This window comes from Lasiodiplodia theobromae (assembly GCF_012971845.1).
Source record: "Lasiodiplodia theobromae strain AM2As chromosome Unknown scaffold_15, whole genome shotgun sequence".
In the NCBI taxonomy this organism is placed as follows: Eukaryota; Fungi; Ascomycota; class Dothideomycetes; order Botryosphaeriales; family Botryosphaeriaceae; genus Lasiodiplodia; species Lasiodiplodia theobromae.
Window position 1 is genome coordinate 305,389 of NW_023336355.1, and position 16,295 is coordinate 321,683.

At 55.2% G+C, this 16,295-nt stretch overlaps 6 protein-coding genes across 6 annotated transcripts; 5 read left to right on the forward strand and 1 right to left on the reverse strand.

Moving 5' to 3' along the window:
• Window positions 1–225: 225 nt before the first annotated feature.
• LTHEOB_5450 (Nitrogen assimilation transcription factor nit-4) lies at window positions 226–3,162 on the forward strand (the record flags this gene model as incomplete). Its single annotated transcript, XM_035514597.1, has 8 exons — window positions 226–294; window positions 349–1,197; window positions 1,333–1,493; window positions 1,545–1,694; window positions 1,750–1,906; window positions 1,959–2,356; window positions 2,619–2,931; window positions 2,998–3,162. The coding sequence occupies 8 exons, from the start codon at window positions 226–228 to the stop codon at window positions 3,160–3,162; spliced, it is 2,262 nt and encodes a 753-aa protein (XP_035373740.1).
• Window positions 3,163–4,827: 1,665 nt separating this feature from the next.
• Window positions 4,828–6,153, reverse strand: LTHEOB_5451 (Aquaglyceroporin protein; the record flags this gene model as incomplete). Its single annotated transcript, XM_035514598.1, has 4 exons — window positions 4,828–4,992; window positions 5,086–5,200; window positions 5,275–5,703; window positions 5,765–6,153. 4 exons carry the CDS (start codon window positions 6,151–6,153, stop codon window positions 4,828–4,830), a joined length of 1,098 nt encoding a protein of 365 aa, XP_035373741.1.
• Window positions 6,154–7,614: 1,461 nt separating this feature from the next.
• On the forward strand, window positions 7,615–9,561 carry LTHEOB_5452 (Carbohydrate kinase; the record flags this gene model as incomplete). The annotated part of the gene is made up of 4 exons (XM_035514599.1): window positions 7,615–7,754; window positions 7,807–8,795; window positions 8,907–9,114; window positions 9,168–9,561. The coding sequence occupies 4 exons, from the start codon at window positions 7,615–7,617 to the stop codon at window positions 9,559–9,561; spliced, it is 1,731 nt and encodes a 576-aa protein (XP_035373742.1).
• Window positions 9,562–10,105: 544 nt separating this feature from the next.
• LTHEOB_5453 (Hmg-i hmg-y DNA-binding conserved site protein) lies at window positions 10,106–11,083 on the forward strand (the record flags this gene model as incomplete). The annotated part of the gene is made up of 2 exons (XM_035514600.1): window positions 10,106–10,139; window positions 10,341–11,083. 2 exons carry the CDS (start codon window positions 10,106–10,108, stop codon window positions 11,081–11,083), a joined length of 777 nt encoding a protein of 258 aa, XP_035373743.1.
• Window positions 11,084–12,427: 1,344 nt separating this feature from the next.
• Window positions 12,428–14,992, forward strand: LTHEOB_5454 (uncharacterized protein; the record flags this gene model as incomplete). Its single annotated transcript, XM_035514601.1, has 1 exon — window positions 12,428–14,992. The coding sequence occupies one exon, from the start codon at window positions 12,428–12,430 to the stop codon at window positions 14,990–14,992; it is 2,565 nt and encodes an 854-aa protein (XP_035373744.1).
• A 401-nt stretch (window positions 14,993–15,393) lies between these two features.
• Window positions 15,394–16,161, forward strand: LTHEOB_5455 (mRNA splicing factor rna helicase; the record flags this gene model as incomplete). Its single annotated transcript, XM_035514602.1, has 1 exon — window positions 15,394–16,161. The coding sequence occupies one exon, from the start codon at window positions 15,394–15,396 to the stop codon at window positions 16,159–16,161; it is 768 nt and encodes a 255-aa protein (XP_035373745.1).
• Between the last annotated feature and the right edge of the window lie 134 nt (window positions 16,162–16,295).

The following is a 16,295-nucleotide window of genomic DNA, read 5'->3' on the forward strand; positions in this document are numbered from 1 at the left end:
GTGTGGCTAGAATATTGATGAATAGTAAACAATAGGTAGGTATGACGAGAGCGGGGGGCCTCTTTTGTATTTGTCTATGAAATTTCACGCTTCGAATCCACATGACCTCTGCTCTTGCTTTTTCAGTTTCAATAAAAGAGTAAATTGGATAGTCATGTGACAGGCATTGCCGGAAAAGGCTAATCGTCTTTCATTTTCCTCCGTGTATGCACGTCATCCAACGCAATGGAAGGCAAGAAGCACCGACAACGCATCTCAACCGCCTGCCAGGCATGCCGAATCAAGCGCACAAAGGTAAACAGCCTGTCCAAATGGATTCAGCGGCGCTGATGTTGCATTCGTCTTCAGTGCGACGGAGATGCGACGCAATGTTCCGCTTGTCGACGCCGTAACCAAGCCTGTGCGTATCCACAAGCAAAGCACAACCGCAAGCCGCCCAGTAAAAACTATGTGCGCGCTTTGGAAGCTCGAGTCAAATCCTTGGAACAAGAACTAGCCGCCAACAAGCGGCCTGCAGACGCAGCATGCCATCATGAATCCAGCGGCATGGCACGTGTCTCGGGCCTCGACCTGGACGACATCACCAAGACTTTAGGGAGCTTCAACATTGGTGACGGGGGGACAATATGCTACTTCGGCCCCCAAAGCAATCTTCACCTACTTCGGACAGGCGTGTCGCAGCCACAAGAAGTGCAGCGCCACGCTTGTCCGAACCCATCAAGCGCAGCCTTCAGACTATCGGTCGAGATGCGAGACCATCTGCTGGACCTTTTCTGGACCTGGCAGAACTCATGGCAGCGCCTTGTCTCCAGGGACCAGTTTCTGCACGACCTTCACACATGCCCTTCCTTCCCCATGGGGAACTTCTCGTCGCCCGCCCTCCTTTCCGCCATCTACGCCCTGGCCTCGCGCTACTCGGACGCACCCGAGCTCAGAACGGATCCCAATGACGCTGCCACAGCGGGTGATGCGTTTGCGGCCGAGGCCAAGCAGATGGTGATGGACGAATACGAGACGCCCACGGCGGCCACGATCCAAGCGACGGCGCTGCTCAGCGTGCGCGAGGCGGCGGTCGACAAGGAGGCCCTCGGGTGGATGTATTGCGGCATGGCGGTTCGAATGGCCCTCAGCCTGGGCTTGCACCTCGACTGCTCTCGCTGCGTCGAGGACGGGACCATGGCGGCCGACGAGGCAGAGGTACGCTCGGTGACTTGGTGGGGTTGTTATGTTTTGGACAAGTAGCCGCCTCTGAAGCCAACCAAGGGGGTGCTTTTGTGCTAATGTGCTTGCAGGCTGTGGAATGTTGGCCTGGGGAGACCATCCATGATACAGGACCGCGACGTGACGGCCAGGAAGCCCTCGACATCGTGCAGCGACGAGACTCTTCCTTGTCCCTCAGCCGCCAAAATGACTCCGCGCAGCTTGAATGTTGCCAGCTGCTCCATTCATACGTGCGAGTTGTTCAGGTCTTCAGCCGGCTTTCTTGATTCCATGTAAGCTCTGTTCGGCGTGTCTGTCAACGGCCGTGCTAATGCGACAATCAGCTACGCCCCGGGTAGCAACATCGAGGACCGCAAGGCAATCTCCTCAGAAGCCCATCTTCGCCTGGCCACCTTCTACAACAATCTACCGGGCTCTTTGAAGCTGAGTAGATCGCCGCAACATGTCTTAGCTCCAAACGTATACATGCTGCAGTGAGTCTTCTCGGACCCGCGTCTCCCGCGTCTTCCATGTTGATTGAGTGCACAGCCTCCAATACCACACCGTCATGATACTCCTGCACAGGCCGTTCCTCACATCTTCAAACGGGGGCTTGCGACATGGCAGCACCCACGCCATTGCATGCCAAACCTCAGCCGACTGCATCGCCGCCATATTCCGCTGGTATAAAAGCCACTACGGCCTGGTAAGCACTCGCCCCCTTCACAGATTCATCCAAGGCTCACGAAAAAAAAAAGCGCAAAATCCCCATCTCAGCCGTCCACTGCGCCTTCACCGCCGCCGTCATCCTCCTCGCCGCCACCACATCCGACGATCCGGCCGTCCGCGGAAGGTCGCTGCAGGGCGCCAAGGGCCTCACGCACGCGCTGGACGAGATGGACGAGGCGTGGCAGTGGAGCGCCCGCGCCGCCCGCGCCGTCCGGAGCATCGCCCGCGCGTGGCAGATCCGTCTTCCCCCGCCCCGGCAGAAGGTACTATCATCGTCGTCATCGGCAGCCGTGGTGCCCGGGGAAATTCTTGGAGGAGGAGGAGGCGGGCTGGCCTTCGGTTCGTTCTTGGATCTGGGTCCGGACGGGTTGTTTCCGCCTTGGGATTTTCCATTCAGCGGCGGTGACGGGGGTGAGCTGTGGGGAGTGTAGGGCGGGAAGGTGCGTGCACCACGTCCCCGGATAATGCATACCCGGGACGGCTGGGCCAGACCGTTGTCAACTTCTAGAACCTTGGGCGCCCATTTGTCGACATAGCAAGTGATCAGCTTCTTCGAGTCTCCTCGTTCCAACACCCATCGAGGCGCGCACAGTGATGGACGCACCCTACCATGATAATTCACACGGACGGGTAAACGGCTCGATTCCATTTTCCGTGCTGCATTGCTAACCAACCGTTCCCATCTCCAGATCAACCGCCTCATCCAGCGCCTCCGACCTCATCTCAGCCTCCGAAAATGACCCAACGTCGTCCGTGCAAGCCGACGAGCTGTACGCCCTCGTCGATACGCTGCCCTCGATCCGGCCCCTGGAGCTCCTCGGCGAATGGTCGTCCGGCAGCCTCCACACCGGCCACCCAATGGATGCCTGGCTGCGCTCCATCAACTGGGTCGGCATCACCTTCCGCAACGTCGACGACGTCGAGCCCATTGTCGTCGCCGTGCAGACGAGGGACGGCTCCGGCACAAGGAGGAGGTGGCTGGAGGAGTGGGGGAATGGAGAGGTAATATTGTTGCCTTGCCCTGCCCTGCCCCATATTGCCATGGTGGTATGATAACGCTCTGCACAGGTCATCGAAGCCAAGTACAGAGGCGCCGTCTCCTCTGCACTCGTCTGTGATAATCATCCCATCGTCACCCACTTTCGCAACATTTCCGAGAAGACGCTGCTGGGCATCATGGTGGGCAAAATGTACCGAGACTCTGGGCCTTTCTTTTTTTATCTCAAACGATGAGCCTCCTATTTCACCTTTGAAGTACGAATGGAATCTTCCATCTCAGCGTCATGCAGAAGATGTGATTTAGTCAAGGAGCCGAGATCAACCCGGATGCAAAGGTTTCATTGTTCAGGAAGAGGATGGAAGAAATTCAGCTTTGAGGCCAAGCGTTTACCAGATGCTTCTTCGAACTATATGGATAATACAGAAACCTAGCCTGAGTGGATAAACAGAGCATTCATCGTCTTCCGCGGATAAAGCGAATGTTTCAGGCATTTGTACTCCGTAGTATGGAAATTCTTATCCTACCTCAATCGACAGGTTATTTGAAGAGCAACAGGAAAACATAAGCGGAGGCCTGAGACGAGAACACGTAGTATGGCCATAATCACTGTCTCTAATGGATGACTAAAGGGCTATTCGTGAGTGCACTTAAGTACCAGAAGGTACCATCCTTCGCCGTGTAAACCAGGGGCGGAGTATAGGTTGCATCGGGTGAAGGCTGAATCGAGCATATGTGCAGTGTAATATTACGATAATGCTTACCTTGGTGAAACTCTTCTGCCTAGCAAGCCACTGTTACGCTAAGTCTGTATCACGAGATAAAATTCCGCAAGGCGTTACGTAGCAATGACCGCATCGGGTGTTAGCACATTCGTTGTTGTATTACAATTAGAACCTGAAGTATGTTCAATGAGGCTGAGGGATCTAAAGCTGACAATACACGCTATACAGAGGCGTTCACAGCTGAAGACTAGCGCCATTTCGTTTTTCGCTCATGCCATGGGTAGTTGAAGCTATCATCAGGATGTAAATGTACAACTGTTGATCCAACATTTGCATCCGGATGATAGCTTCACATACCCACATGTGTTCCATATAATCACTCTGAATGGGCTTACCGAGGCCGTTAAAGTAACTTTTCTGAAATTTCTACATGTTACACGGCATGCTTCTTCTTGGTGAAGCCGGGCACCTCCGAACCGGGTATGTTTCCTGCTTATCCGCAATCGCGGTGTAACAACCTGCCAGGGCCCGACTTGAACAGGGGCTAAGGCAGGGTCATCCGGCCGAAGGGAGCAAAGAAAAAAAAAGAGGGCGCCTTACGGCAATGGACATCCGCTACCCTTTGTCCCGGATGGCGTGAGGCTCAGGACATGCACCGTCATAGCTTTCAACAGATCTGTTATCTGATGAAAATTCTACGTTCCAAGCCCTGCTTGGATCCTCTCTGCTTTGCTGCTTTCGTTTTATCAGAAGATGAGACAATGAAATAAGTGAGCTTGAATCCGGTGCCAACGCCTCGCCCGTCACAGAGACCAAGTGGTCAAGTGTATCTGGAAAAATTTGAAGCATCTAGACGCACTTGTCATTGGAAGTCCTTCCTGAAGATTGTTAAGTCAAGAACGAGATAGCCATCAAAATCTAAGAGAGATTTGTTTTGAAGAAAGCGCATGTATTCTACTTATCATACAGCCAGAGACAGAGGCCATACAGAAAGCCTGAACAAGTCTCCGTTCCATTGATATCATTTTGAACGTGCTCTTCCTAACACACTGTGTCCGCTTGCACAAACCGACAGAGATGAGTCTGGCTCGGACTTCGATCTCATCCCGGTAAAACTAACAGTCTTTACCCTAGTCTCGTATACACTTGTGTATCTCTCCCCCACCACTTGATTATTTACACAGGACTCACGCTGCCCCGGGGACTCCTCCCTAGAGCGCCAGGTACGAGCCTCTTCAAGCCGATCCAAGGTGTGTTGACAGGGCTGTCGCCGTCGTTGAGGAGGAGGTCGTAGAGGAAGCCGCCGAAAGTTGTGCCGAAGAAGGGTGCAACCATGGGTATCTGTAACGTGTCGCGCAAATTTGTTAGCGAGCCGCCGGTTGAATTAAACGATGCCGCCGGTGATGGAGGGGCGTAGGGAGAAGGTGAACGTACCCAGAAATAATAATTCCCTGCTCTCCACACGTTGGGCCCGTAGCCGAGCATGTAGGACATCAGGCGCGGACCGAAGTCACGCGCGAGGTTGATGGCGTAGCCGGTTTCCCAGCCGCTGCAGATCGCGCGCGCATCGTTGTCAGCAGCTTACAGACATGTAGACTGGGAGGGTGGGGTAAAGCGGCTTACAAGCAAGCACCAATGCCGAAGATGAGGAAGAACAAGGCGAGCGGCGTGAGCGGGCCGGCGCCGATGTTGTCGTCGTCCTTGAGGGCGAAGATGACGAGCATCAAGATGGCCGAGGCGATGAACTCGGAGAAGAACATGCCGGTCCTGGTCATGAATTCTGCAGGATAAGTACAAAAGATGCCTGCGCTGGAAGTGTTGGAGTAGCCCGGCACGGTGCGCACGCCATAGCCCTCATAGTTGTCGATGGCCGAGATGTAATTCCCGTAGACAACGGCCGAGGCGCACATGGCGCCGAGGACCTGCGCGACCGTGTAGATGGGGAACTTCTTCCACGGGAACTTGCGGAAGACGCAGTTGGCGAAGGTCACGGCTGGGTTGATGTGGCCTCCCGAGTAGCCTGAGCAATATACACCGAGCATTACGCCGAGGCTGGACGACAGGTCAGTGCCATCACTTCGAAGCGACAGGAGTATGAGGAAAGACAACTCACCCCCATCCCCAGGAGATGGACTGGTAATCGCCCTTCTCACCGCTGGAGAGAACCACCTGGGCTACGACGCCATCGCCGAACAGTATCAGAACGAATGTGCCGAGGAACTCTGAGAAGGCCTCCTTGTGGATGCGTCTGATCCGGCTCCAGAGGAGGGTTGGCCGAACAGACTGTTCCACGATAATGTCCGAGTCACTCCTGGTCTCAATAGCAATCTTATGGTCAACTCCATATTCATTGTCCGCCTTGGGTGGTGGCTGCTCCCCCTTGGAAGGCTGATACTTTTGGGTCTTGGTAGCGGGGGCGGCTATGTCTTCAACGTGAATAGCACCGAAGCCCGAGTCTTCACTGGGGTGAAGAGTGAGCTGGTCTCCATGATGAGGCGCCATGGTGGTCCAATCAAGAAGGAAAGAGTCAAAATACGAGAGTAGAACGGGCAAGGCTCAGAAAACTGGGACGATGCTGGATTCAATAATCAAGATCGATCTAGAGCGGGCAGCATCTGGAGTTTATAAAGCCATCACACAGCGTCCCGCCATCTACCAAAGAGACTCGACCCAAGACCTCTCCCCCGCATCATCAGTAATACCATGCCAATCCAGTCCTTACCCCTCGGTGATGTCGGAGATCGGCAATCGCGTTGACAGCAAGGCTCCGACCGCCATACGCCCAGTAGTCGATTTCGAAAGGCCTGGTGATTCGCCAACACGACCTCCTGGACGCCGCGGCGCCAATGGCGATGGCATCTGCCAACATCCGAGAGCGGATGCCGTGATAGCCTGGAGTGGCGGCGGATGTAACCCGTGCCATGGACGAAACAAGCCGTTGGGAGGGGTAAGACGAGGGAGTCAGATAAATGCGTTCGCCGTGTCGAGACTCAGTGATTGGGTGTTCATGGTTTGCCCCTCCCATGTCGTCTCTCATCGCACGGCATTAGCTCGCTACGGAAGGAGGATGGATACGAAGACACACTGGCGGCACGACCGGGTGGCGTGATGGCCATGATTTCCCCGGTGGGTTGGAGGTGCAGGTCGTGGCTGCCTCTTGGTTGTGCTTCTTCAACCCTTTGATCCGTATTACCTGCGCTCACCACTTAGAAAGCACCGTTCGTCCCGCCGACTAGGCTGACAGACACCCAGACCTGCAGGTGTTCATTTTCAGGACTTGACTGCGTAAGCCCTCTTGTCAGGCGCTTTGTGACGAATAGCATAAGGTCGCTTTTTAGACGCCGTGAAATATCCCCTCCGGGCTAGGCGCGACGCCGCAGCCTAGGACAGGGTCTTTGCCGCAACACGGCCAGGCGGGTTGGGGTTTGGTTGCCGCGTAGCACAAGAGGCCTCGACCTTCATGCCGAGGTAATGAGTGCTCTGGACGAGGCTTGGTGGGCGGAAGTAGGAGCTGATGGCAGCGGCGATGCATCCAGAACAGTCAGGAGGTCGTACAATGGCGTTTCTTCCGGGCGGGTGGGTGCGGAGAAGCGTGTTTGTGAGCTTACGGTACTTGAGGGTACGTCCGGGGGTATGCCCAGCTGTGGAATAATGCCGCGCTGAGCCGGGGGGCGCGACCACGTCGAAGACATGAAAAGAGAGCTGATTCGGATAGGGTTGGCGCCAAGCTTTGCGGGGAACGGTTGATCCTGCCTGACCCTTGGCCAATCAATACTGGGTCATCGGGCATGTTTGTCCGACAAACCCCGCGGTGTTCGCGCTCGACTGAGCTCTGTTGTGGCGTGCCAGGCCCCTCTAATACTCGCCCCGCTGCTGTTCCAATATGCTGGTTGTTGTACCACTGCTCTTTCAATCTTTCCTCTGCCTCGAACCCTGGATTGCTGAATCCCATCCGACCTGAAAATGAATAGCAACTACGAGGAAATCTTCGTTGGCGCGATCGACCAGGGAACAACCAGCTCCCGCTTCCTGATCTTCAACCGGTCGGGGGAGCTTGTTGCTTCGCATCAAGTGGAATTCACGCAATACTTCCCAAACTCTGGGTATGGAATCGTCCAGGATCATTCTCTTGAGGCGTATACTGACCATCTCCAGCTGGCACGAGCATGATCCCCTGGAGATTGTTAGCAGCGTTGACGTCTGCATTGAAGAGGCCGTCAAGTCTTTCGAGTCCCAAGGATATAACCGCTCACAGATCCGAGCGGTCGGCATCACGAACCAGCGCGAAACAACTGTGGTGTGGGATCGGGAGACCGGAAAACCGCTCTACAATGCTATCGTCTGGACCGATACACGAGCCCAGGCGCTAGTCCGTGAGCTCAAGACACGCCCTGGGGCCGACAACCTTCAGCAAATCTGTGGGCTGCCATTGTCAACGTATCCCAGTTCGGCGAAGCTGTTGTGGATGCTGGAGAATGTCCCCGACGTCAAGGCCGCATACGACGAGGGAAAGTTGGCATTCGGTACTGTGGATACCTGGCTGGTATACCAGCTGAACGGAGGGCCTGCCAATGATGTTTTCGTGACCGATGCTACTAACGCTTCGCGAACCATGTTCATGAACATCTCGACGCTGCGCTATGATGATGCACTGCTAGACTTCTTTCAGTTGAACAGGGCCAAGGTGCACTTGCCAAAAATTGTTGACAGCATAGATGCCAAGGCATATGGTACCCTGGCGTCCGGAGCCCTGGAGGGTTTCGTCATTGCAGGCTGTCTGGGAGATCAGTCGGCTGCGCTGGTTGGCCAGAAGGGGTTCTCGCCGGGCCTTGCTAAGAACACCTATGGCACAGGCTGCTTCCTGCTGTACAACGTGGGCGACAAGCCTGTTATCTCCAAGCATGGACTTCTGGCCACAATCGCATACGTCTTCGACGGCAAACCAGTGTATGCCTTGGAGGGTAGCATCGCAGTCGCAGGGTCCGGGATCAAATTCCTCCAGAATAACCTTAACCTCTTCAGCGAGGCGCGGGAGATCAATGACCTTGCCACTTCCGTGGAGGATAATGGAGGTGTCGTCTTCGTCACGGCGTTCAGTGGCCTCTTTGCTCCGTACTGGATCGATGACGCGAAGGGCACTATGTGTAAGTTCTGAACCCCCCTTGACGACGAGAAACAGGAAGAGTCAAGACCACCTGGCGTTGACTGAGAGAAGACGATTAAGAGAGCAATGACTGACGAGGCTACACCTACAGTTGGCATCACACTCAACACGAAGAAGGGCCATATCGCTCGAGCCACGCTTGAAGCAACTTGCTATCAGACCAAAGCCATTCTCGATGCTATGCAGCTCGACAGCGGTCATGCTCTTGCCGAACTGGCTGTTGATGGCGGCATGTCCAACTCGGATCTCTGCATGCAGACCCAAGCCGATACCATTGGCATTCCGGTATACCGACCAAAGTACGTATTGTCAGTGGCGGAATTGAGGAGGCACACGTCACTAATATACGCAGGATGCGTGAGACGACGGCACTTGGCGCAGCCATTGCAGCGGGGTTGGCGACGGGCGTGTGGCGCAGTTTTGCCGAACTGCGCGACGTCAACCGTGCGGGCGGCACTGTCTTCGAGCCGTCAACCTCGGCTGCGGATCGCGAGGCAAAGTTCGCAGCGTGGACGAAAGCAGTGGAAAAATGCAGAGGCTGGGTGGACGTGCCCGGCAAGGCCAGGGGCGAGGCTGTGTCCAAGCCGGAGGCGCCGAAGTTTCGTCAGCGGATTGACTCGGCGGTAAGCGACGGCAACATTGATCTGGACGGGATGGACGAGGAGGACTTGCAGATGGAGCTGAGGAAGATTGAGATCCTGCAGAGCCTCAAGCGTCTCCGGAGCACGCGGCGGAGCCATTTGTAGACTACCACGCAGCGTAGAGGGTGAGCGACGGAGATAGAAGCGTGTCCATGATTCGACTCTATTCTGAGATGATCCGTTAGCTCCACTGCTGAAACGCTGCAGCCCGTCAGCCGTTGTCCGAGCGCAACGGGCTGGCCTGGACCAATTGCGGGCACAGCGTGCGGTGAGGCAGTCAGGCGGGCAGCCGCGACGACTGCCCGAGGAAGAGGAGAGGCGTCTGGGGGGAGATGATTCTGCCGCGTCACGTGGACTCCGCTTTTTAGAACACTGCATGGGGCTGGATGACGCTCGCGCCTGTGCCGATCCCGTCGTTTTAGCTCCGTCCTCTCAGCTTTCCAACATCACACCATTGTTACTCCTCTCTCCCTCTCCTTTCCCATCGTCCACACCTGCGCGCGCATCAATCAACCCTCACCTATCGTCGCATTCGCCCCGCGACCACCCTCACTCTCATTGCCGCCCATCCGCGCCTGTTCACGTGTCGCAGCGCTAGCAGCTTAGCTCCCTCAGCTCCCCGGAACGCGCATCAATCCGCATCATCGCCATGTCTGAGCAGGAAATCCAAAAGGGCGACGAAGGTACGCTGTCCAATCGCATCCCAGCTGAGGCGCGTCCATGCACCCCCTCATGCGCGCACCCTCGCCTCTGCACCTTTCCACCCCGGCATCTGCCCGTCCCCCGGGCCGTGCGATGACGTAGTGCCGCATGTCAGCAGACAACACGCATCTCTCCTCCATCCTTCTTCGCCCAAAGCTGGTCGCTTATTGCCATTGTTGCAGTGTCGTGGAAGTGGGGCGGTGGTGCGCCCGGCGGTACCGTCTCCGAGGTCGCCAAAGAGGGCGAGATCGCCATCGAGTCGAACAAGGGCAACACGATTAAAAAGAACGCCGAACCCGAGAACCCCGCCGTACTCGTCGAGCGCCCCGGTAACGATGTCGTGAAGAAAGCTTCCGAGCTCGAGGTCGAAAGCAAGGCCAATGGCGCCGGGGATAAGACTGAGGACAAGGCTGAAGACAAGAAGGAGGAAAAGAAGGACGACAACAAGGAGGACGAGAAGAAGGACGACAACAAGGAGAAGGAGGAGACGACCAACGGTGAGAAGAAGGCCGAGGAAGAGAAGGCCGAGAAGAAGGACGAGGAGGAAAAGAAAGAGGAAAGCAAAGAAGAGGAAAAGAAGGAGCCTGCCGAGGAGGCTCCCAAGGCCGAGAAGGAGGAAGAAAAGACTTCAGAGAAGAAGGAGAACGACGAGGCGCAAGCCGGCGATAAGCGCAAGGCCGAGACTAACGGCGAGGACAAGAAGGAGGGCGAGGAGAAGAAGGCGGATAACAAGGGCGATGGCGAACCGCCTGCCAAGCAGCAGAAGACGGAGACTGAGGCAAACGGTAAGAAGGGTCGCGGCAGGCCCAAGAAGGCCGAGAACGGTGAGAAGCCGGCAGCGAAGGCTAAGCCGAAGAGGGAGCCCAAGAAGGCTGCCACTGAGACGGGCGAGCCTAGGCGGAGCTCGAGGAACAAGTCCTCGTAGAAAAAAGGTCATATGCTGCCATGTACTCGAACAGTAAAAGCTGGGCATGTCAATATGCGGCGCCGGATGGTTCATTGCAATCGGAAAGCTTAATGCATGGAATGTGAAACGGTGTCGTATTACTATATATCGATTCTGTACGCGTATCAATGTGAGCGTCACGACACGGTTCCCTGTGGGAGAACCGCTCGGTCGCACTATTCATCAGCCTGCCTGTGGTCTCGGTCGTCAGCACATGTCCTGTGTGAGGGTCTTCGTGGTTGAGGCGACTCGACGAGTGCAGAATTCAGAGAGAAGCGTTCATTCACGGGGAAGAAGTACGAAAAATCCCCTCCGATCCGTCTTGAAACTTTGAATGGATAAAAGGATTCATCATGAAGCTGCAGGGGTGATGGGATGGTTGGGGAAGTGATGGCTCACCGACGACGATGAAACAAGAGCTGGTTACCGTCTCACCAGACGGAGCCAGCTCTGAGGCGGAACCGGGCAGCTGGAATGCTTACTGCATACATGCAGAACACTTCAGTGCGACATGTGTGCTTGCGCGGCCATCCCTGCGCACATCAAGGTTGGGTACGATGGTGTTGATGTGTGGGGGAGTGTGCGTGTGCGAACAGTCGGTTAGGTACGCAGCAAGCGAGTGAACCCTGGCCAGTCGCCCCTGCCCTCCAACCACTGCAGTCTCTTCGCCTGCTGCCGCGGTAACAGCCTCACCGGATCTCCACTGCTTCAAGGATCAAGCGCCGTAATCTTGGGCTTTACCAAATGCAGCCTGAACATGCCAGCACGCAAGCTGTCGAGCAAGGCTGAATAGCGCCAGCTGACTACCGTTAGCCCGATGGCTGACGCCGCGATGACCGCTTCGGGAAAACGTGCCTTTTCGCGTTCGATGAGTCTGTCACCGTCAAACTTACATTCAGCTGCTAATAATGGGCTGCTGGACTCGCCGAAGCTTCACTTTCACTCCACGAAATGCTGACCGCAGCGCCTTATCGTGGCCCCCATCTTGGTCTCTTGGTCTCTCTTTCGCTGCGACTCCAGACCGCTGATCCCTAGTGCCGAATATTGGGGGCTGATTCTCGATGCACGAGATTGGAGGGTTCCTGCGCCGCATCCTGCCGCTACTGTACCCGCCGTGCCGCCATGTCAAGCCCCGGGAAGGATGCCTTAGACATGTAGTGTCACTACCGTCCGGTCCGCTGTTTGTTTGCCTCTCCAACCCCGCAACCTCAACCCGTCCCTCTTCATCAATTATACCCACATGTGATTCGAGAGCGCCGTCAAATCCTACTTGTCCGCGAGAGAACTCAGCACTCGGCTTCGCCCGCTCAATAACTCCCACTTATGGATAACGTTCCAGCCTCACTGCGCGCAGGCTCTCCTGCGACCGAAGGTTACAGCCCATTTTCGGACCGCAATGCCATTTATGAAGAAGAGACACCACCACATCAAGAGTCGCCGGCTAGCGATTACCCTCAACGCCCTTCCTTGATCTCAACCCGCCGTGATTCCCGTCAGCGATATTCTTATGCCTCATCCATATCTTCTCCGGAGAAGACGTCGTTCGCCGTTTCGGATGTCCCGTCGCCCCCAACATTTTCCGCATCCACCGCCTATGATTCTGCGCCAGCTTCTTTCATCCAATCCAGCCCTGCACCAGCGCGTCAGCCCAGCTTGTTCAGCAAGCTCGGTTCACTCAAAGCTTTACGAGGATCGCGACGCTCAAGGTACGGCAGGTTGGAAGATGAGGATGGCAACGGAAGCGCGGACCTGGGAAGGGCCAGACTGACGGATGTTGACGAAGGACGCGACGCTGATAGTATTGGTTTCGACATAAGCGCGTTTGAAGGTCCGATTCCACTTCGGAAAATGTCTGAGGGTGAAGAGTTCGACAAGTCAGAACAGGAGACAAGAGGAGCTTATACGAGCTTGGGTGCTGAAAGCCAGAAATCGGAGATTGGGCACAGGCTTGGTGCCATGGGAAGCGGCATGCACAGAGTCCGAGACGCTTCTGAGCCTGTCCGTCAGGCAACAATCAAGAGAGGAAAGACGTCAGCCAGTGCTCAACGCAAAGAAGCTCAAAAGGCAGCAGACAAGTCTGGTGAAATTTTGGCCGTTGAAACGCCAGCGGTTGACCTCAGCAATCTCGATGGAGCGGACTACGAACGTCGTAGCATCATCGACAGAGTTGCCACCGGGCCAAAGGACCAGTCGGAGACAAGCTATTACTTCCCTCCAGATCCTGACATGCCTTCTTGGAGGCCGGTGTCAATGCGATGGTGGTGGATCACAATTCTCATCATCATTGCAATAGGTCTTGGAGCCCTTCAGGAATTACTCTGCCAGATATCGATAACGAAAGGCCAAGACGACGGACTTTTGAGATTTAAAACCCCGCAGGAAATCTCCCTGACAGACTACTTTACCTGGAAATACGCACCAACAATCATCCTACTGTCCTACGGTATCCTTTGGCAGATATCCGACTTTGAAGTCAAACGGCTTGAACCTTACTACCAACTCTCTCGTCCTAAAGGTGCCACTGCCGCAGCCAGCCTGAACATCGATTACTTGACTTTCTTGTCGTACCTCATTCCCATCAGGGCAGCACGCCATCGACAATGGGCAGTTTTGCTTTCCTCTTTGGCAACACTGACCTCCGGTAGTCTTATCCCGGTCTTGCAGTCTGCGTCTGTGAAAATGTATCCAGACAAGGATGATAGAAAAGAAGATGACTTCAAATTCGTCCGCATCGTGCCCATCTGGTCAAGGCTCACGTCGGCGTCTTTATTCGTTGTGGCTTTTTGTGGCATGCTTCTCCTATTCAAGCTTCGGAGAAAGAGTGGTTTACTTAGTGATCCGAAGGGCATCGCTGGTATCGCGGCCATGGCAACGCAAAGTCACATTTTGCAAGACTTCCAAGGACTGGACATAGCACCGACACCCGTCATCCATAAGCAACTCGCGCACCGCCGCTACATTCTGCACAAGAGTTCCCTCTGGCAGGGAGAATACATTCGGAACACACGTACTGAAGAAGTAACCGAGAAGTTCGAGAACCCACATCCGCTGATGCTCACCCTCAAAGGTGGTATTCCATACATCTGCGGCCTAATCATCGTCATGGTCCTACTGCCACTTTTCCTGTTCCAACCGAATGCAAACGTCGTCACCGAGAAGATTCCTTTTCTCCTCACTGCCATCGGCACCGTCATCAAACTCCTTTGGGGCACTATTGATATGGACGTTCGCATCGTCGAGCCCTTCTACATCCTTTCGCGCCGCAACGCGCCACCGCGCACCCTTACTCTCGACTATACTGGCACCCCACCCGGCTACCTCCCTGTCAAAGCCTTCTTCAACCGTCACTACCTCGTCTCTGCCGTCGGTGTCGGCGCGGTCATGACAGAGGTTTTGACTGTCTGCATGTCCTCATTCTCTGTCGACGGCAAGAAGTTCATTTCCGGCGATGGCCACGATGATGTGCTGTCCGATGACGATAACGACAGCCGCTACACCACGGATGAAACCTTCAAATCATTCTGGGTATCTTTCGCTCTGGCCCTCGGCATTCTTGTCTACCTGTGCGTCATTGCTGGCGTTGTGTACGCAAAGCGAAGGCACTACTTCTTGCCACGGCAGCCTGGTACCATTGCATCCGTGCTCGCGTACATCCACCAAAGCAACATGCTCGTGAACTTTGTGAACACGCAGAGGCTGGACAGCACCGCGATGACCCGGTATCTGGAGAAAATGAAGGGGAAGACGTATGGCCTTGGATGGTTTAGAGGCAGAGATGGTGAAGATCATTGCGGTATCGACGAGGAACCGATCGCCGCCGAGTACAAGCATGGCGTGGATTGGCGCAAAGGACGGGTGACGGGTGTATCGACCTGGGACGTGTATTGAGGCAAATCCACTTGGGAATCGGTATTTGGCGCTCGTAGGGTATACAGAAACCTGATTGCTGTTCAACGGCGCTCAGCAGCAGTGGAAGGAGCTAAGAAGACGGGCGCGCGAGGCAACCGCGCCCACCTAACACGTACTTCTCTCGCCCCACGCAACTCGAACAACACTGCACATCTCAACATTTCAACTCTACGCTCGTTGGAGCCAAGTACTATCCCAAGTATTCTAACGCCTCCGTCACTCTTTCAAGACTCAATCGCGCGAGACATCTCGGTATCAGGAATTGTAAGTCAGCTTGTAGCCTTCTTCCAGAGCAGGGGCAGGGACTGACTTCATACACAAGGTGCAAACCTGCCAGCAGTATGGACCGCTTTCGCGCTTACAATAACCTCGATGCCACCATGTCTTCCAAACGCCTCTCCAACAACTCCAAGGGATGCCTGTATATTCCCGCCTCGAACCGCAGTGTAAGAAACACGAAATGGACAATTCGCTGGAACCGCCCCAAAGAGAGCAATCTCAAAGTCAGACTTCGTGGAAGAGCCGAAGACCCCAATCCCGCCAGTGAACCGGATATATCCGAGGCCTCAGCAAAATCTAGCTCCGACCAAACCCCCATCATCACCAGAGTTCAAAGGATAGATTCCGTTCACAGTACCACGGAAGCAACAGAAGGTGACATAGAGGGGGAGCTTCAGATGGAAAGCTCACAGCCATCGTCACCTGCTGATGTTCTGAATGTTGAGGGTGGGGAAGATGATGAGGAAGAGGATGGGGAAGAGAGTGAGGAAGAGGGTGACGGTGGCGCGGGCCATGGCGGCGATGGTCACGCTACATCCAGGTCTTTTGGGACCCAGCCAAAGTGGATGCCGATAGCACAACAGTCCCGTCGTCAGCCGCAGCTTACCTACGCCGAGAAGACCTCTCTCCAGCCCCGTCCGAGGGAGTCCGCATCTCCTAGTCTACCTGAAGACGATCCAGAGCCCCGTTCCGCAGGTGATGACGACTTTCGTCTACGCAAGCCGCAGTGGATGTACTTGGCGGAAAAGAAGGCTCGGCAATTGAGGATTGCGAAGGAGAGATGTGATAAGGAGAAAAGGCTGCGGATCTGGTGGTGGTGTGGCAGTAGCCACGATGATATTGATGACTTAATGGTGGTACCTGGTTAAGCTGTGAGCTTGATCTGGACGCTGGAGTGTTTTCTTGGAGCGGGGGAGTGGCTGATGGGGGCAGTGTGTGGTAGTTGAGCTCGGCGTGCAGATTTAGATCCCGGTGGCCACGCGATGATGAAGGAAGATGCCGG